Genomic DNA, 21700 nt, shown 5'->3' with positions numbered 1-21700 from the left:
TTCAAAAGTCGTCATTGAGGATATGGCCAGGGTCGTCAAAATGCATCATTGGGGGTTAAAGGATAAAAACCTCTAAGGGGAAAAGAGTTAAACTTGTGTGGCAGCATCCTTAGGTTATGTAGATTCAAGTTTGTACAACTCATGATCCCCTGGTAGGGGAAGGGTTGGGCCAAAATTGAGGGGGTGACTTCTTTTTTTTACATAGAAATAAATAGATGAAAATTCCCATAAACCCTTTCACAAAAACAATTGGGCCAAAAAGAATTAACCTTGTGTGTAAGCATTCTCAGGTAGTGTATATTTGAGTTTATCAAGTTCACAATCCTTGGACATTGGGTAGGGTCACTATGGGGGCTTCAATTATTCAAAGGAATAAATAGAGAAAAATCTTTCAAAATCTTCATCTCAAAAGCTGAACAAGGAAAGGAGCTCATTCTTGAACATGGAGAAAAAAAATCAAAATCTTTTTACCAAATTTTGACTAAATTGTCCAGATATTTTGTACCGTAATGTATCGTGTATAATACGCACTCGTGTATAATACGCACCCCCAAAGTTGACCAAAAAATGGCGAAAAAACAGCAGGTCCTATGTATAACACGCACCCAAAAAATGGCAAAATCAACGGCCACCATTTCCCCCAAAACTATCGATGTTTCATAATAATTTTATAATCCAAGCACAATTTCTTTAATTTTGTGATCGGAACATAGCACAGCGATGAAAATCGACGGCCGCCATTTTTCCAAATAACTATCGATGTTTAACGATAATTTTATAACCCAAGCGCATTACTGTAATAGCATGATTGGAACACAGTCCAAGCGATATTAGAGTCAAAGTTCTTACAATTTTTCTTAAAAGGGAATGAATGATTTACATGGGTAGTATCAAATATCATTTCACACTTCGTAATGAGTTTCTTATACAACAGCGGAGACGTTAAAGATCATCATATGTAGAGAAGAACGGCAACTGAGCTTAGTGCTTAAAAGTAATAATGTTTGCAGATATAAACCAAAACAACATGAAAAGAAATTATTCAATCGATTAATTATAGTCAAACTCTTTGATTGTTGTTAAATAAACATTGTGAAGAAACGTATGTATGTCGTATATCGTCATTATCAAGTCGTACAAATGATCGCTGTATTTTTAGCAGTGTTTATGTAAAGCAATAACGTTTTACTGCATAAATGGACAAGTAGTAATCAAGTTTAATAAAATCAGCACTTAAAAACACCCTGTGAAGTCCGACACAAGACAGGTGCATGCTTCTGACACCGGAAATTGTTAAACAAACATTGACCACGCGCCGAGTCAACAGGTGGCTGCTTACGTAATGACGAATACACTGGCGATATTTAAACTTGTTTGATACAAGAAATAGTGTTGAGAGAGGATAAGTATTTCAATACATGGAAATAAAACTAAGAATAAGGTATTTCTGATGCAGTAAATTTAGTATACACTCATACAACTTGCATAACATGCTATATCGGCAGTCACTACTCCCATGGTATCAAGAATCACGGCTTGAAAAAATGGGGTAAAATTTAAGTCCTCTGTACAACACGCACCCCCCACTTTTGATCCAATTTTGGCTGAAAAAAAGTGCGTGTTATACACGCGACATTACGGTATTTGATACCATAAGGTGATTTGAGTTCTGGTTATTGTTGCTCAGGTAAGGTGAGCGATGTTGCCACTTGGCCTCTTGTTAAGAAATCACTTAAAATACTACATTGCATTTTAATAATATCAGTAATAATTTTCAGTAATAACAAATAATTTAAATTAAGATTTACGAATATGTTAGCCATGTTTAACCTCTTTTCTCTCAAGGTAAAGGTGACTTTGCCGGCTGTGAATGGAAATATAGTGGACATAGCTACCGGTCTCCGTCATACGGCAGTCTTATCAGGTACGTGTCCTTCACATTGTTGTTATACTGGACTTATGAATGCAAGTTTTGTCTGACATTAGACTATTCAATCTGTCCTCTAATAGTTTACAGCAAAACTAGATTATAAAAAAAACCCACATTTTATTTTTTTAAGCTGGAACAATACTGGTTAATATACATGTGCGAAGGAAAAGAAAATGTCCTTTATCTGTGACAATCCTCAGCCAATCCTTGTGTGACATTTTCAAGTTCATATCATTTAAAATGCTCCAGAATATACATTTAAATTAATCCTTTATTAACAGAGATGTCCTGCTCTTCTTCCCTACTAACTACCTCTTTAGTAGAAAACTTGTGATTATCTGGTAAGTAATGAGAATATCATGCTGTGGGTCCATCATGAGTTCTGGCAATTCACATTTGACCTTTCAGAGAATCCATACCTGTTAACCTTTCAAAGCTGCTATGAGGGAGAATCTCCCCCTTAACAACTTGGCTAAGGGGGAGATTTGGCATAAACGACGTTTTTTCACGTGAAATGCAAATATATATTTAAAAAACTGTTATATACCTTATTTTACCATTGTTCTTAATGCACTTACAATCATTTTAAATTTTATTATTTCTATGACTACCAGTGTGCAATTACAACTTGTGTTGCTGTACATGTTCAGAAAACTATTTTTTTTGTTTGCATGGTACAATACAAGAAGTCAATACTGCCACTTTTTATATTAAGTCTTCTTATTGTTCAGTAATGAACCATTACTGCATGCTGACATCTAGGGTAAACACAGAAAATTTATCTTGCCTATTTTGAATTTGCAGTGAAACCCAGTTAAGAAAATACCAGAAAATAATATTCATTAAAATTATTTTTGGCATTATATATAGGATAGATTTTTAATTCACAAAACAACATGTATTTCTCCAGTATCATTTAAAAATGACCTAGCTCTGTTGTAATGTCTATAGCATCCCTGTAATTCATAGTACCGGTATTATAAACTTTAAAAACTCTTTTGAAATGCTTTTACACTTTTTCCTCGAGCTTCACTTTATTGGTAGCTTGTATAAACACTCAGTGTTCCAAACTCACTTTGATTTTTACGGACCATGCTGGCCAGACAGAATTAGTCACGACTCACTGCATGTGGCTTGGGTGCTTTACCTGTGCACCTGTTAAGTGACACCACTGGCTGTTATTGTTTTCTTTGGTGTTACAGAGTAAAATCAAGATGTTTAAAGCTTTCTCTTATTTTTTTATAAGGCAATCAATCTAATTTCCAAACACATTCTGTACAAATATATGATCTTAAAGAAATTCTCAGACATTTTACTAGTATATGTGTCTACAGATTTCGTTGCCTCTAAAATTCATTTAAACACCAAAACAACACCCCCAAGGTGCAGTACCATGGTTTGTTTACATGTAAAAATGGTGACTCTTGATTTGCAGGTGAACATAACATATTTCACATTCAGTGGTCTTTAAGCGTGTTTGAGAGAAAGGCTGAGGCAAGTTAAGCAATGAAATCTATAATAAATTGTTTGAAGAATTTTATTGTAAATATATTAAGTATTTTCACAAAATAAGCCAGGAAATATTAGGTTAATCAGTTCAAAACTAGTGCAGTTAATACATGTACTTGACATGTAAATGTGGTGGCTCTGGTGAGTTATGTAGCCCATGGGCCTCTTGCTTATATTTATACATCTTAAGTTTTATTATTAGGTCTTGGATGTCCTAAGATTGAATGTGTCTAGATAATAACAAAAAATATCAAGTGAGCCTAAAGTTGTTTTAAAAAAATGTGTGATTACAATATTTGTTAGCAGTCACCATTCAGTTAGAATTAATTTTACTAATTAAATAACGTTAAAAATACCAATGTGATGTCGACCAATGAATTACAAAATTTTTCCATCTTAGCCATCTGTGATTTATGACAAAACAAAAGTTCTTGTTTTAAAATGATTTATGTATGATAGCATACAGGGAATAAATAAAAATTAATTAAACATTCCAGATCCTGATCTTTCTGCTTTGAATTATGCAATCAAGATGGTATACACCTGGCCTAGAGGCCATAAATCTTATACTATTTCACTTTTAATTAGATCTTTGCCTACATATTCTTAGACTATTTGTTAATGTGAGACTTTATCAGATCCAAAGTGAGCTCATCTAAGTTTTATAGCGCCAGAGCCTGCTAAAATATTAATCAAGGCAAAATTAACTTGGGTATCGTGGTTTCACTGTGGCACCTTAGACCAATATTTACCTGTTCTTATGAAATGAAATTGATAATTAAGGATCTCCCTGATGTGTGATGGATTATGATTCTTAATCAAAAACTTGTGCATTGAAGAGGCTGGTTGGTCCACAAATTTTTTTTTTTTATTTACATTTTTCAAATTCAAACATAAAAAATTTCTGTTAAACTGATGTCAATTTTTTTAAGAACATTTTAATCTCTCTTTCATACGCTCATTCGAAAATCAGTAAAACGAATCTGAGGTTGTATATTAAAATGGATAGAAAAAAAATGAAATAATAATATACAAAGCAAGTTCCACTTCTGTATAATATAGTTATACAACTATTTCCCACTGTTTGGCCATGGTTATATTCTACCAACAGGAGTTAGAATCCTTCTGTTCCAGTGTTGAATCAGTGAAAGAATTTTTGGCAGTTGTATGTTGTAATTTAATTCAGTAATTTTATCTAATTCTACACAGAATTCTATCCCTAACAGATTTAAAGTTGTACTACCCCAATCGAGTTTCCATAGAGTATGGTTAAAAACCTGATCTGAGAACTTCCTTGATCCTATCCAAACCACCTTGGTTTTTGAGCTATTTATTTTTAATCCAGAAAGTTTTGAGAAAAAATCTAAAGTATCTAGAGAATTAAAAAGAGGCTCTGGTGAACCATCAAGTGTCAGTGTTGTATCATCTGCATATTAGTTATTTTATGTTCTTTACCATTGACTAAATACCCTTAATGTTTGTATTCTGTTTGATAACATCGACGGAACCCATGGGTTTTCTATCCGTTACACTGCTTAAAACAGTGTAACGGATAGAAAACCTGTGGGTTCCGACGATGGTTTGATAAGTATGGCTAAGATCTCTGCACACAGTAAAAATAGATATGGAGCAATTGGATCTCCTTGTCTGCAACCCTTCTGTATGTCAAATTGATCAGACAGATATCAACATTGCAAAATAGCTGCTTTAAAATTTGTATTTAAAATCTTAGCCCAGCTAATTAAATTTTTTGCAAACCCCCAAATATTCAAAACTTTGTAAATAAACTTCCATGTAATAGAATCAAATGCCTTTTCGAAATCTATGAGAACAAGTAAGCCAGGAATTTTAATGACTCTGTATATGCCATAAGGTCATATATAAACCTTGTGTTTTCACCAATGTATCTGCCTTTCATAAAATCTGACTGTGTTTCTGAAATAAGATAATCAAGGGTAGATCTTATTCTATATCTAATACACCATGAGATAAGTTTATACAAGACATTTAGCAATGTAATTGGGTGCAAATTTTTTAAAAATTGTCTTGGCTTATTACCCTCTGGTAAACAGGATATAATTCCAAGCCTTTGAGTAATGGGAAGCTCTTTTTTAAACTAAATATCATATCAGCAATTAACTATAAATCAGCTATTTAAAGGTGATATAATGTACAACTTAAGATCCTCCCAAAAAAATATAAAGAACTCAACAGTGAATCCATTGCTTCCTGGAGATTTGTTATTTTTCTTGTTTTTAAAACTAGGGAGAATTTGTTTTCTGTTCTGTTCTGATATTACCCTTGAGGGAATCTGAAGTCTTTCTATCGAGCCTCTGAAAATATAGGGATTTAATACATCTGTATGGTTTATGTAGATGTGTACAGAGTCTCTACAAGTACACAAACTTTTGTAAAAAAAAAATTAACCTGCTGTAAAAGATATAGAAAAATTTTGATCTTGTTAGTAAAAAAAAATTGGAACTAGAAAGTCTTAGGAAAGAAAAATTTACAGGGACATGTTATAAGGTTGTGTGCCAAATGGGTAGAAAAAGGGGAAAAACCTACCAAATATTTCTGCAGTCTGGAACCTCGAAGTTTTTAAAATAAAAGTATCAAGAAGGTGGAGTTGGATGAAAACAATACTATTTATGATCAGTCTGAAATTGTAAAAATTGTTGCTATGAATTATTATGTTTTGTACATATTTGTCACCAAAATGTAATAAATAGAGAGGTTGAAATTTCAAACGTGTACGGGTACATGTACGTGAACTAGGGGAATCACCTAAATTCTTCGCGTATAACATCATCAGTTTTTGTGACGACATGGTTTCTACACGTTCTCTAAACTTGAACAGTGTCGTCTACAGGTAAGTACAAACGTGTAGCTTTTTACAACAAATAAAATCTTATTGATGAATGAATGTATTCTTGGGATACATTATATAGATTTTTAAACTTCATTTGCATGAAAATTGATAAGAAATTTACCATTCATTTGGAATTAACTAAATAAATTCATGTCACAAAACTGCGTCGATTTACGTACACATTTATATCCTACAAGTTAAGAAATATCAACTGATAAATTACAAAAACGTGTACGTGTAGTTTTAACACATGTCCGCGTACCCGTGCACGTTTAAAATCTCAACCTCTCTAATGTTTAACCACTTTGTTGCCATGAATTTCCAAAAAAAACATCTATCCATTAGTCTTGCTGACTTTTGTTAACCAGAATCTTAATCCAAGAACATTTTAATGACACTAAAAAATTATAAATATCCAACATTTTAATTCTACCTTTTAAATAGGTTTGAGTAACTTGTTGTCTCTTGACTTTATCTATTTCTGAACTTCATATAAATTCATATACCCGGTAAAAGATTGTTCAGGGAAGAAATAATTTCTTTATTTGGTCTTGGAAAGGAAATAAAAAGATGATTGAGTTTGGGAAGGGGTACATGTAATATGTTTAGACCAAAATGAGTAAATATTCCCCTTTTCCACTGTTGTAAAATCAAAATTAAAATTATCTTGATTATTAATCCCCATCTTTTAACTTGTTCTTAAGGAAAAAAATTCAAATTGACCTGTTTAATGACCTTCAAAAATTGACGTCTTCTCAAGAAGTGGGTCAGAATTAGGTTGATTTATAGAGATTTGAATTTGGCATGTGACAGAAATATGCCTGATTTGCATTTAGTTATAATGGTATTGATGCATTTTTGACAAAAGGCATGAATTACTTCTGTCCAAACAAATTTATCTATTGGAGAAAGTAGCAGACCAGTAAATTTTCAATTGTTGAAAAATGTATTATCTGACTTAGTTCAATAAAAGTAGGTTAATACACAATCATGTTTTATTTTAGGAGGAAGGAACCTCTTATCTAGACACTTGAACATGCAATCAGAATGAGTTCAGTGACCCTTAATTTTGAGAACGAGTAGAGTACTGTTTTATTGAACTGGGCCAGGTTGCATTGGAAAAAAATGAAGAATAAATTGATTAATTAAACGATGCATTAATTTTTACATTTTCAAAATACAATTTAGTTTGTACATATAATTTTTTATTATTTTGCTTAGTTTTGGGGTTTTTTTGTTGTTGTTTTTTGGGGTGTTTTTTTAAGGGGAGGGGGGGAGGGGGATTTCGTGGTGAGACACTGTTGACTGAATCCCAAGGTATATAAGGAGTAGAGGAACTGAAGCAACTCTTGTAGGAGGTGAGAGGGTGGGGGTCGAGGTAAGTATGCTACAAACAGCAAGAAATGGTCAGTCAATCAGGAAAAAAAAAATCACAAAAGGGGGAAAAAAATAACAAAATATAAAATAAAATTTTGACTCTATTGAATTTTAATTATGGGATCGAATGGTACCAAGTACCTAATTCACCCCCTTGATTTATCAAGTAGTTGCCCAACACTAATTAAACAATTGTGTCACTCTTTAATCTATATATTTAGTACTAAGTCGTATCAGGCTTTGAACTTGATACACTTGATTGTACAATTGCTTTAAACTAAATCGGAATTCTCAAATCTCATAAAAAAAGTACATATTATAGTTATAATGCAAAAAGGTATCAATTTGAGTTGTTCTCAACAGAAATCTGTTTCCTTAAATAAAGTGAAGGAATAGCAACAGGTGAATACTGTTCGTACCAGTTGAAAAGTTCTTGACTATGAAATGCGAAGTGTCATTTGAATTGTATAATGCGGCTGCCATGCATTTATTGTTAAGATATTTTTTTCATTGATCATTGGTTTTCAGTTATAAAAAAGCAATGATAATGAAGTGTCTTAACTTCCCATCATAGTGCCCACATGTTGAACTTTTGACTTGGTGTTAATATTTTATCATATATTTTTTCTTTATATAAGATTTCAAAGGATTCAAGTATCCAATTTGAAAATGATGAAATATTAACACCAAGTCAAAAGTTCAACATGTGGGCATTATGCTTGGAATGAATAGGGAAGCTAAGACATGTTTGTAACAAAATATCTTAACAATAAATCATTTGATTCACTGTATTTTAAATAAATCTATTTTGTCATTAAACACATTATTGTATTGTCTGGAAATACATATATTTAGCAATGTATTCTTTGCTTTCTGCCAATGACATTTCAATCCTCCTTAATAATATTGAACTTCGGTATCTTGAACACCGATATCTCGAATACAATGGATATGTCGAAGTGATTTGTAAGTCACAACCACTTCTACTTTTAGTAATTTACCCTTGATATCTAGAATACTTCGTCTTGGATATCTCAAAGTTTTTAACCACTTCAATCTGGTGAGATAACGAGGTTTGACTGTACTTTCAATTGCCAGATGGACATTAAGCATTATTCATTCTTCATGCAGGCTTATAATTGGATAATGGCAGCAATTCAAATGACACATGCTTTGCATTTCATAGTCAAGAACTTTTCAACTGGCACTAACAGTATTCACCTGTTGCTATTCCCTCACTTTATTTAAGGAAACAGATTTCTGTTGAGAACAACTCAAATAGATACCTTTTTGCATTATAACTAATATGTACTTTTTTTAATGAGATTTGAGAATTCCGATTTAATTTAAAGCAATTGTACAATCAAGTGTATCAAGTTCAAAGCCTGATACGACTTGGTACTAAATATATAGATTAAAGAGTATTTTAAAACTTCTCGTAAAAGGCATTGTCCACTATATTTATCTTTCATTGCTGCTATCTGTACATCCGCAGACCTCTTAACAGTTTAAAATATTTCACTGTAGAGGTATCACCTGTGTGGACGTTAATCTTGCATCACTGTGAAACTTGGTCGCGATGAAATTATCAAACTTTTATGCATAAACATAAAATTTACAGGTTAAGGCCAAAATAGAGTTATAGTTTGTTTGGAATTGCCTCCCACCTCATTGAAATACCCCCATTGATAGAATTTTATTAGCAAAAAATAAGGAACTTTTTTTTTGATATGGAGATTTTTATTTTTAACCAATTTTTCACTAGTTAAACTTCAAGTTTGAAAAATTTTAAAAAAATTTCTTCCCTCCCTCCTGGGTCTAAAAACTTCCAGGCGGCAATTCCAAACAAAATTTTTTTTTAAGGATGGCCTAATGCATTTATTGATATTTACAGGCAGAAATGCACATAAAACAAGAATGGATAAATGCACAAAATTTAAGACAACAAAAGGAATACTACACTATGCAATCAGGTGTAACAAAATTGGAAGGTTTATTATATACCTTCAGCTTTGATGAAGTTTCGTCAGTGAGAGGCAATCAATCAATGTTAAACCATTTAACGTAGCTCGCGAGTTTGCTGACGTCACAATAAGAATCGACGTAAAGAGTTGACCGTCATAGTAAACTCATAATCTTATTTTAAAATGACAAATGAGATGTTTAGATATGCGGTTTATGACTGTTTATACAAAGATTTATAATATCAAGTGCTGAAAATTTAAAGATGTCGCATACATTGTCACATTTTTTTCTATAAAGATAAAGAATGAGTGTGCGTTAGAACTCTTCCATTTAAAGTCATGTTTTAAAATAGAATGTATGCATTAACTTCGCTTTTTTTTTTACAATTATAACTTCCGTAATCTGTACTACTGATTAAATTCTTAATTTTCTTTTGGCTTGAGATAACTGTTTTATTCGATTACTTACTATAATAATGTCAGTAGTTGCCTGGCATTTTTTTTTTGCATTGATTGACTCAGAGTTTCATAAAAACAAAAATAGCAATTTTCTGTATCTTTACAGCCTTACATTAATTGCATTTAATAACATTCACAATAATGTCTAATAAGCATTAATATGTTCTAAAATGTGTTAAACAGCTAGTCTTGTCAATAAATGCATTTCAATTTTAGTGTTCTAAAAAGTAAGGAAATGATGACGTCAGGCTAACGTCGTAATGAAAATAAAAAATGTATAAGGTTTTGAGAAATCTTTTAAATCTTTAAAGTTTTTTTGCCAAAAATTGGCCGAGAACACATACTGATATTTTTTTAAAAATTGATTCATAATTATCTCCTCTGATTTTGTGTTGAGTATGTTTAATTTCGTCTGAATTGTTTAAAAGTTTGGAGCATAGTTTTGTAATGCGTTTCTCGGTTAAATTGTGCATTTTACTATATATTTCATTGAAATGGCATTGCTTGATTATATTAATGACACTGTATTTGAAACACGATAACATTATTATAGCGCTGACAAATCTTAAATAAATTTTAGAAAAAAACTATAAAACCTATGGATCACGTGGACAAATTTTTAAGGTAGGTTTTCTCACAAGCAGGTAAACCCGCGAGCTACCTTAAATGTAGTGGCCAGGCTCTTGATATCCATGTAGGAGTATAAGTTGTAACTACTATTTAAATGTATGTGTGTTAAGATATTTACTTAAAATTTTTTACAGCTGAAGGGAAGATCTTCTGTTGGGGAACGAGAAGAAAAATCAAGGATGAAGAATTACTGAACCAAATGATAACGAAGTCTTTAGAGACACCTGTTCTAGGTAATATATTTCACCTGTTTATTACCTGTATGTCAGAAACTCATCACACAACAACTTTTGGTCATAGGTCGTCATCTATTAACAATTTTAAATTGTGAAATTAATTTCCTAACTACCACCGGGGCCTCATGGGCGGGGTCAAATTTTGGGGGGGGGGGGCAAAATTTTCAAAAATCTTCTCAATTCCCACATGTCGGAGAGAAAACTAACTGCATGGTTATGATGTCTATAAAGCCCTTTACCAAAATTTTTGAAATTTTTAGACCCCAGTGAGTCATCAGTTCACTTAGATGCCCTAGGGCGCGGCCTTTATGGCAATATCGTGAAAATGTATCAATCGATCTTCTCTACTCCCAAACACATTTGAGAAAAACTAAATGCATAGCTAATATAATGTCCAAATTAGCCCTCTACCAAAACTGTGAAATTCATGGTCCCTGGGTCAGGAGTTTAGGCCCTAATGTGGGGTTTTAAAAATTTTAATTTCATCCAGGGAGTCAAATAGTAGCTTAAAATTGGCGTTTATCACTCCTTAAAAGAACCTAGCTCCCAGAACTCCTCTTATGATTTAATGAATAGCCGCATCCACAGGGACCAAGCCCGTTTTAACATTAATTTCTTTATTTATGGTTACATTGAAATTAATGTTAAAACAGGCTTGGTCCCTGTATGGTTACATTGAAATTAATGAACTAAACAAATAAAGTATAAAATATAAATTAATATTTTCCCCCAAAATAATGTTACCTTGGATAGAGCGTTAACTTAGTGTCTGTAAATTCTAAAACGATGAAGGTTTTTTTTATTTTAATATAACTATTTACTGATAATATAAAGAACACATTTTTATCCACATAAATATCGACATATGTCCAATACCGCCTTAACGATCTTCGATCCTTAGCAATGTTCGATAACTCTAAATTATCCAGAAATTTAATAAGTATTGAAGTGTTAATATTACGCAAAGCCATTCAACGAACTGTTTGGGTTAGCGGCTCCATGGAGGCTTACTACAAGAGGTAAAGGTGCTTGAGCCAACGATGCACCGGTACAACCATTTTTTTCTAATTTAATCTCAACTTGCAGACATTATTATACCCCCCGCAAACAAAGTTTGGGGGGGTATATAGGAATCACCTTGTCCGTCCGTCCGTCTGTCTGTCTGTCTGTCTGTCTGTCTGTCTGTCTGTCCGTCTGTCTGTGCAATCGTGTCCGGTCCATATCTTTCTTATGGGGAAACATTGGAAGTTCTTACTTCACACAAAGATTGCTTATGACCTAAGGGTGTGTCATGACCTTGACCCAAGGTCATTTGGGCTAGGTCAAGGTCACTGGCAGAAAAAGTGCAAAATTCGTGTCCGGTCCATATCTTTCTTATGGGGAAACATTGGAAGTTCTTACTTCACACAAAGATTGCTAATGACCTAAGGGTGTGTCATGACCTTGACCCAAGGTCATTTGGGCAAAGTCAAGGTCACTGGCAGAAAAAATGCAAAATTCGTGTGAGGTCCATATCTTTCTTATGGAGAAACATTGGAAGTTCTTACTTCACACAAAGATTGCTTATGACCTAAGGGTGTGTCATGACCTTGACCCAAGGTCATTTGGGCAAGGTCAAGGTCACTGGCAGAAAAAGTGCAAAATTTGTGTCCGGTCCATATCTTTCTTATGGGGAAACATTGGAAGTTCTTACTTCACACAAAGATTGCTTATGACCTAAGGGTGTGTCATGACCTTGACCCAAGGTCATTTGGGCAAGGTCAAGGTCACTGGCAGAAAAAGTGCAAAATTCGTGTCCAGTCAATATCTTTCTTATGGGGAAACATTGGAAGTTCTTACTTTAAACAAAGATTGCTTATGATTAAAGGGTGTGTCATGACCTTGACCCAAGGTCAATTGAGAAAGTTCAGCGGGGGGTATCAATTGTGAGCTCGCTCACAGTACCTCTAGTTTATTCAGTTATATTCATCGTGGCCAAAAATTGCAATAACTTTATAAAATGCATGGATACCATCAATACATTTCTTTTTATTTTATTTATAAAGTTTGAAGGATAAATAACATTTTTATGATGAGAAAAAAAAAATACTTAGAGGCTGAGGATCGGAGAACCTTAATCAATAATTAAATCTTCTGTCCTAGCAGTCCTGCAGTGAAAATTATTGTGCAGTATGTCATTAATTTTGCACTATTTACAATCTTCTTTATTGCAACTACATGTACAGGCTTTCATTGTTACTGTTCTCAAAATATTCTGATGTTTATTTATCCATGGGTAGTGGGGGAGGGGGTCGCCTTAAAAAAATGTGTTTGCGGGGGACAATGTGTGTTTGGGGAAGGGGGGGGGATTGTGGTCTAACATTTATTTTTGGTAATTTTACTACATAAATGAATTTTTAGCTCACCAGAGCTGAAAGCTCAAGTAAGCTTTTCTGATCAAAATTTGTCCGTTGGTGTTGGCGTTGTAAACTTTTCATATTTTCTTCTTCTTCTCCAGAACCACTGGGCAGATTTCAACCAAATTTGGCAAAAAGCATCACTGGGTGAAGGGGGTTCAAGTTTGTTCAAATGAAGGGCCACACACTCTTTAAAGGGGAGATAATTGAGAATTATTGAAAATTTGTTGGCATTTTTCAAAAATCTTCTCAAAAAGTATTCGGCCAGAAAAGCTCAAATTTGAGTGGAAGCATCCTCGGATAGTGTAGATTCAAGTTTGTTCAAATCATGGTCCCAGTGGGTAGGATGGGGCCACAATTTGGGGATGAATTTTTATACAGGAATATATATAGAAAATCTTTTAAAAAAATTTAAAAAAAACTATTAGGCCAGGAAAGCTCAAATTGACATGTAAGCATCCTTAGATAGTGTAGATTCAAGTTGTTCAAATCATGGTCCCTGGGGGTAGGGTGGGGCCACAATGGGGGATAAATTTTTATATATAGAGAAAATCTTTAAAAATCTTCTTCACAAAACTATTAGGCCAGGAAAGCCCAAATTTGAGTGGAAGCATCCCCAGATCGTACAGATTCAAGTTTGTTTAAATCATAGTCCGAGGGTATAGTGAGGCTACAATGGGGGATGAATTTTTACATAGAAATATTTAGAAAAAATCTTTAAAAATCTTTTTTTTTTTAAACTATTTGGCCAGAAAAGCTTAAACTTGTGTAGAGGCATCCTCGGGTAGTGTAAATTCAAGTTTGCAAAATCATAGTCCCTGGGGATAGGGTGGGGCCGCAATGGCGGGTTGAATTTTTACATAGGAATATATAGAGAAAATCTAAAAATTATTCTTGAAAAGTTTTCAGTCCAAAACTCAGTACTTTGTGTGAAAGCTCAGGTTATGCAGATTTAAGTTTGATGAAACCATGATTCCCTAGAGAAAAGTGGGGCCACAAAATTGGGGGGGGGGGGGTATATAGGATCAGAAAAAATCTTATTAGGGGTACAACAACAAAAGGGGCTTGGTATTTACCAAAAAAAAGATGTGGATAAAAATTGGCAGATTTTCAATATTTTTTTGGCAAGATCTACTGTACTTAGTTGTCAAGATATTTTGATTTTGATACTGTAATGCTAATTTGATTAGACTTAAGGCAATTGTTGCTCAGGTGATTGATGTGGCCCCTGGGCCTCTTGTTGTTTTTTTTTTGGGGGGGGGGTGTCATGACCCCTCACCCCAACCCCTTCTCTAAATCCACATGATGATGATGGCAGACAAAAGCATATCTACAGCAGGCGTAATTTATTTTTATGGCTTACGGCCATCTAGTTGCCGGATAATCTTTACGGCAAAGAGTTCAGTTATCTGAACATGCGCGACAAAAAATAGTTCTATTCGAATGTTGTAAAGTTAACTGTTCGTTGTTCATAATAAATATCTTTAAGCAAGATTATATTTTCCATATGTTATTATCACTTATGTTATTGTAACCAATATGAATTGACTTTATTTAAACAAACTCGAAATCTAACGCGAATGAATATCAGCTGCAGTGTTTTCCCTAAGCCGTTTTTGCATAGAGGTATAGGCCCCCGCCATGCATCACACAGTACCGCCATGCTTTCCGCTATGCATACTTACATGTATTATAAGCAAAAAATCTTTTCCCAATTATTTCAGATCCTAACAGTGATAAGTTAATGTAAAGTTGTCGTTATTTCGTTCAATCTTCATAAAAACGTCTGCACCCGCAGACAGCGTCGCTAACTTTGATCGACATCGATCTCAGCAAGGGGGAAAGTGTTTAACGGTGAAAGAACTGAACTTATGATTGATATATTTTGAAACTGGGATTATAAATCGGTAATAAATGCATAAATAGAGGGGCAATTACTACTTGTTTTAATATAATGTGCCTTTTTCGACACCTCCGCCATTATCGAATGTTGGGGATTTTCCAAGATCTAAAAATAGCACAATGTTCGCTCGATGGACTTACCTTGGTTGTGCTATGATTGAACTGTTTATTTGTCGTAAAAATATTGGAAACTTGAGACCAAATGACCTCAAATAAGAAAACAATATGCAGTTAAGCTTGATTGCAAGTCATATACGGAAGTGATGTCACATTATTATAACATAGAGACATCGTATATAGTATGCCTCTGAAAATGACTGTGTGCATATGTCATGTGAAGAGAGACAGACTGCAAAGTTATAGTGCAGTAATTAATTTTAATTAAATTTGGTGTCAAAACAAGTTTGCTGTAATTTCATAGTTCTGCCTGTTTCTTGCCCCCCCCCCCTCCCCCCTCCAAAGAGTTTATCTCTGTACAAAGGGGGAAAAAATAAAACAGAAGGTGTTAGAACTGCCTTGTGAATATATATTTCTTATAAAAGCTTGTGAAGGTCAGCCTCTTAAAAAAGTAGAAAAATAACCCAGAAAAATATGAATAAATATACATTTATGAAATACAAATAAAATGGAATAATACTTGTTGGTGTAGATTTAATGAGAAATCACTAATTATAGTACATAACATGCAGTACATTTCATCAATTGGTTATATTATTTTTACGCGCAGTGAGTTGGCGCTGCCTGTGGCGCTGTTACGTCGCACCGTGCACCAACTCTCGCGCAAGTTCATAGTGTGTAGGAATACAAGGTCATAATACTGCTATTTGAGAGCATGTTGGTTTTAAGTGTTTTTGTGTCCTATATAGTTGAATGAATTTACAGTTAATATACTTCAGTCGTTGGATAAAAGAAAGAAACAAATTGTCTCATATTGGAGTTTGAATCTGACATCATCATTATTATTTTATGCAGTCTATGATTTTCCTAAAAGCAATGGTGGTTTCAATCAATTGATAAAAGAGGCGTCTAGATTTCAATCCTGTCTGTTTCGGTCACTAAGGTTCGACCATGCAATCAACAAATGGGGCATGTTGATATTGGTCCTGTTAGTTTTTTATAGATCTATGAATTACATGTAGCTAGTTACTTTCTATAGAGCAATAAATAAACTAAAGTTTCCGTTAGAAATAGAGGGAATCATACTCGATCCATGTAAATATAGTCATATCAAACCCGTAAGTCATTATGGCCCTTCAGGCCTTTGATTTTAATTTAATAAGACCATACTTCCTATGACATGAAATGTTTAGATTATTGATTAATTTAAAATTCACATGCAAACAGTTCAAATTGTACATAAAGGGCAGTACAGTAAGACTTGGTTATAGCGAAGTCCTAGGGATCAATGGATTTACTTTGTAATATCTGTGATTCGTTGTATCCATATAACGAATTCGTAATAATAACTATAATAGCGAATTCACTACATACATGTTTTTTTCATTAAACTTAAATTTTTGCTAATTGAGGCTTAAAATAAAAATACATTACTTTCAAATCAGATTTCAATTTGAAAATTTTTTATTAAAATAAATTCATTAAAACTTTTATGTTAAACGGTAGTTCAAACTTTTTTGAAACTGTAAAGAAATTCGTAATAAAAATGTTAAATCTCGTTATTATTTACCTTTATGGGACTCAAAATCAGATCACTATATCCGTAAATTTGTTATATCCGAACTGTAAAATTTTGCAAAGAATTGTTAAGAATTTTACCAGGGACTCAAAAAACTTTGCTATATCCGAGAATTTGCTATATCAGTGTTCGTACTAAACGAGTTTTACTGTATGTGTATTATGGGATGGGATCTCATCAACCACTTGGATGAATTTGAATTAGCATATTCCTGAGTGTTCCTATTCTTATATATGTTGCATGCCATTTAGCAATGCACATAAACTTTATATTGTGGAAGTTGCATTCCCCAAAAAACACTAAATTATGTGAATATACACAGCCAAATATGATATGATTATGGTATGTGAGTAAATAAGGCAGTCTATACGTAAATTTAGATGCCATGGGGGAAGAATTTTTTCTGGCCTGTTGGGGTGGGTATTTAGGTAAGACATGTATACTTTTGACATCTTTTTAAGTTCTTTTGTTAACAAAGTGCATTTTTCCTTTCTTCTAGAGCCACAGGATGGATACAAGTTTGTGAAGATATCTGCTGGCTCATTCCATACTTTGGCACTCACAGGTAAAATACTACTGAATTTTCCTATGATTGCACGTCATTTTTTATCTCCAAATTTTGAGATGGACATGAATTAATAAGAAACAAAAATTGTTATAAGACCATAATGAGGATCATTTTATTTCTCTCAGTTGCCATTACATGTACTGTAGAAACATATATTTTCGTTGGGTCAAAATTTCGTTGTTTTTAAACCAAACAAGATTTCGTTGGCATTTAATTTCGTCATATGGTAATCTTTTTGTATTCATTAATACCAGGGTTAAAAATTCGTCATGGATTTAATTTCGTTGATTTATATTGCCAACGAAAATAATGAAATTAAATCCCCAACGAATATTTCTGCTTCTACAGTATTTAATATGTATTGTATGGTATTTTGATGCATTGAAAAAATAAGAATCTGACTCTATTTTTATTTGAAAGAGAATGGTAACTTATGGTGTTTTGGAACATTCAAATACGGAGTTGCAACTCATCATAATCCCGCACCTGGGCATTCCATGTTGGTTTACGCTATTTCCAAATCTTTGTTTGATGGTCCAATAGTTAAAATTGCTTGTGGTTGGACACACTGCCTTGTCAAGTCAGGTAGCTATATTAAGGAGTCTGTTTTGTTTACAGTATACTAACTGTGAATTCCTTATTTTATGAACAAAAATATACAGTAAAACACGCTTATAACGAAGTCCAAGTATGGTGGCATAGATCTGCCACCACTTGTCAGATAGTTATGTCGACTTGTCAGATCTTGATGTCGACTTGTCAGATATTTATGTCAACTTGTCAGATCTTTATGTTGACTTGTCAGAAAATAACCATATTGACTAGAAACTCAATATTTTGTTATTAAAGCGTGTTAGTGCCACTAACTGCCATCAAGTTGTCATCATAATATCTGACAAGTCGACAAAAAGATCAGACAAGTTAACATAATTATCTGACAGAAAAAATGGTATGGCCAATAATTTAAAGAAAATTATCATTCATATTATAAGTCGACTGATCAAATAATGATGATGACTTGTCAGATGTTATGTCGTCTTGTCAAATAATTATGTTGACTTGTCAAATAATTATGTCGACTTAAAAGATGCTAATGTCGACTTGTCAGATCCTTATGTCGACTTGTCAGAAAATATTATTTCAACTTGATGGCACAAATTGGGCGTGGAAAGGTTATAGTGTTAAATTTTTAAACACGTGGATAAGTGACAAGTCGACATAATTACCTGACAAGTCGACATAATTATCTGACAAGTCGACATCAAGATCTGACAAGTCGACATAATTATCTGACAAGTGGTGGCAGATCTATGCCACCATATCCAAGGGACGGGCAATTTTACTTTGTTATATACGTCAAGTTTAGAACATGAAGTAGAGTCTTAGGGAATGAAATTCACTTCACTGTAAGCATCAATTCGCTACAAGCATGTTCGTTATAACTGTGTTTTACTGTATTGTATATTTGTTAATTTGTCCTGAAAACCACATATTTAAAGTGTGGTGCTTTATAATTCATAGATGATTAAAGATCATATGCATTTCTAGCATTAATTGTTTCCCCATAATATGAAAAAAAAATTTTTAAATATTTATTAAGTGAATGAAACAAGTTAAGCAAATGTGCATGTAAAATGTTGGATTAATTTTAGAATTTCAATAAGGCCCTTTTTTATTGGACCTAAGTTGTTTTTCATGACCAACCTACTCAAATTTTGAAGAATTTGAAAAAAAAAAAATTTTGTCTGTGAAATGGATTATAATATATAGTATATTATATAGATATTATATTTTTCATCTAAAAAAATCAACATAAAAAAATGAGACGTGAAGAAGATTTTGAAGAGGGAATTTTCTTAGGACATGTTCGACCTACAGACCCAATTTTCTGAAAAATCTTGAAAACATCTAAATAAATAAAGAAAATGGCATTAAATATATTTATTCCAGCCAGTGAAAAAATTTTTTCATGGGGAAGAGGAGATTATGGTCAGCTAGGTAGATCATGTGACCAATCACATGATAGCAATCCACAACCAATAGAAGATCTACAATGTGTGAATTCCTTGAGATGTGGATCCGAGCATAACTTAGCCATAACAGGTACCAACTTAGCTTTTGAAGATTAGTTGGGATGGATGATCATCACCATTTGTAGATTATATAAACCTCCTTGAAGAGATGAGCTTTGTTTTAGTATTCAACTTCATCAATTAAAACCAAACACATTCAAGTTTCTCCGACCCTTTGCCTCAAAGTATTTTTTTTATCTTAAAAATGTTAGTTAATGTTTTTCAAACTTTATTTAAAAAATGAAATAAAAAGAAATTTATTGATGGTTTCCATGCATTTTACAAAGTTATTGCAAATTTGCTCACAATGGTTATAATGGAGTAAAGATACTTGTTGACATCAAATTTAAACAAAGTAAGGTTGGATCGGTGGCTCAGACTTCTTTACCTATGTATAGTAGATCTCCATGGAACCACCAAGCCAAACATTTTTAACTGGGTTTTCCAATGGAAAAATCCGGTTATTAAAATGGTGAAAATGGCGGGGGGGTGGGCGACTGCCGAAAGGGTACCCTCATTTTACGGATAACTTCTCATACAGTTTTCAAGATAGAAAGTTGTTCTTTTGCAAATCAATTGTACATATATTAGAGGTACGCATATTGCTAGGATTTTGATTTCCGATAATTTATGAAAAAAAATACCATGTCATTCAAACTCTTGCATTGGAATTCAGACTAGATCTGCAATCAAATGACATGTTCCTCTTGTATTGCAATAAGCAAGATGTTTAATGCTGATACAACAGTAGTATTAAGTCTTTTACTTATTTTAAGACTAATATTGTCTCATCTTTGCTAGTCAAGGGTTTTGGCTCCACTCCATCTCCACTTGTGGAGAGTGGAGTGGACCAAAATTACCCTTGGCTAGTAAAGATGACATTATGTAGATTAGTATACTATGGTGAAAGCCAATCGTCATAGAAGACTCTGTACATTAAGTTTTATGATTCCCACATTTAATGCAATTTATGTTCTACAAATGCACCTTCATCTGAATAAATTTTGTTTGTAGATGATGGAAAATTATTCACCTGGGGTTGGAATGAGCATGGAATGTGTGCCACTGGAGATGAAAACAATGTTGTCCGACCGACACAAGTGAAGGCTGTGTCGAACCTTCTTTCTGTTGACGGTGGGGCTGGTGCTGGACATTGCTTCATTCTTTGTCAAGACAAAGACTGAAAATAGACTGAAAATAGAGCTAGAATGGCCAGGCTATTGGCCCTGTCACAGAAGGGTATAGTTCTTGAGTGGAATACACAAGACTAGATCAGCTGTGAAAAGAGGACAGAGTTAATTTCCCTTTAGTTGATTGTGGTCCAGCTGATTTCGTGAATCTATTGCAACTATACCCCCCACCTCCAACATAAAGAGAGATGGTTTAAAAACATTCTTAAAATGCTATCATGATTTTGAAGATCAATACAGTATATCTAGCATGTAAGAATTAAGACTTTACTTTTTCTAAAGTGAAATTAGATAAGGGGCTATTGCATTGAAGCAAAACATGATCAGCTTCTGGCCTGTTTACTCTGTCACTGAAAAAACGAATCTGAATAAATTTTGATTTAAAATGATATATTCTTTATCTTATATCAGACATCTGTATATGGTGTGGCGATTCCATTCTGTTTCTCCATCTATTTGCTGTCGGCATTTTTAGCCCTTTCTTGTCAAAGGCTCAAATACATAATAGCTATGGTGTGGTGTGCATCAACTGTTTGGAATGTGAGCAAGAACCTCGTGGCCAGTTTTTATCAAAGGATGATATCCCTGAACATGTGAGGGGTCCCTTTTTATGCAATGAATGCAATAAATTTTTAACAAAACCACATTTATTCATTTATTCCTATACATAGCTTTATAGAGCACTTGCATATTGTCACATACCTTCTTCTTAAATTATTAGAAATTAAATATTACATTTTTTTTACAACCATGTTGTCGAACAGGATAGCTCTATAGGTTCAAGCCTCAGTAATTTATCTGTGAGTCACAAGCTCGAAACCTGCTGAGGCTGTTACAATTTTTACCTTTAATGGGAAGAATTGTTATATAGACAACAAAAATATGTAACAATTGTTCAAATT

General features: G+C 33.4%; 1 protein-coding gene across 2 annotated transcripts in view; it reads left to right on the top strand.

Annotated features, from left to right (window-relative positions):
- Nucleotides 1–20801, top strand: part of LOC105325940 (secretion-regulating guanine nucleotide exchange factor) — a 35365-nt gene extending 14564 nt beyond the window's left edge. The window contains exons 5-10 of one of the 2 annotated variants that reach the window (XM_034472084.2): nucleotides 1846–1924; nucleotides 10873–10971; nucleotides 17468–17533; nucleotides 17957–18121; nucleotides 19487–19639; nucleotides 20623–20801. In XM_034472084.2, coding sequence (XP_034327975.2) covers nucleotides 1846–1924; nucleotides 10873–10971; nucleotides 17468–17533; nucleotides 17957–18121; nucleotides 19487–19639; nucleotides 20623–20792 — 732 coding nt within the window. In that variant the 3' untranslated portion in view covers nucleotides 20793–20801. The remainder of the gene's footprint in view (nucleotides 1–1845; nucleotides 1925–10872; nucleotides 10972–17467; nucleotides 17534–17956; nucleotides 18122–19486; nucleotides 19640–20622) is intronic. The other variant, XM_066084049.1, reaches the window with a different exon arrangement.
- The last annotated feature ends 899 nt before the right edge of the window (nucleotides 20802–21700 follow it).

The sequence above is a fragment of the Magallana gigas genome, chromosome 5 (assembly GCF_963853765.1).
Source record: "Magallana gigas chromosome 5, xbMagGiga1.1, whole genome shotgun sequence".
In the NCBI taxonomy this organism is placed as follows: Eukaryota; Metazoa; Mollusca; class Bivalvia; order Ostreida; family Ostreidae; genus Magallana; species Magallana gigas.
Note: the sequence above shows the minus strand (reverse complement) of the source record. Positions and strands in the feature narration are given on the sequence as shown.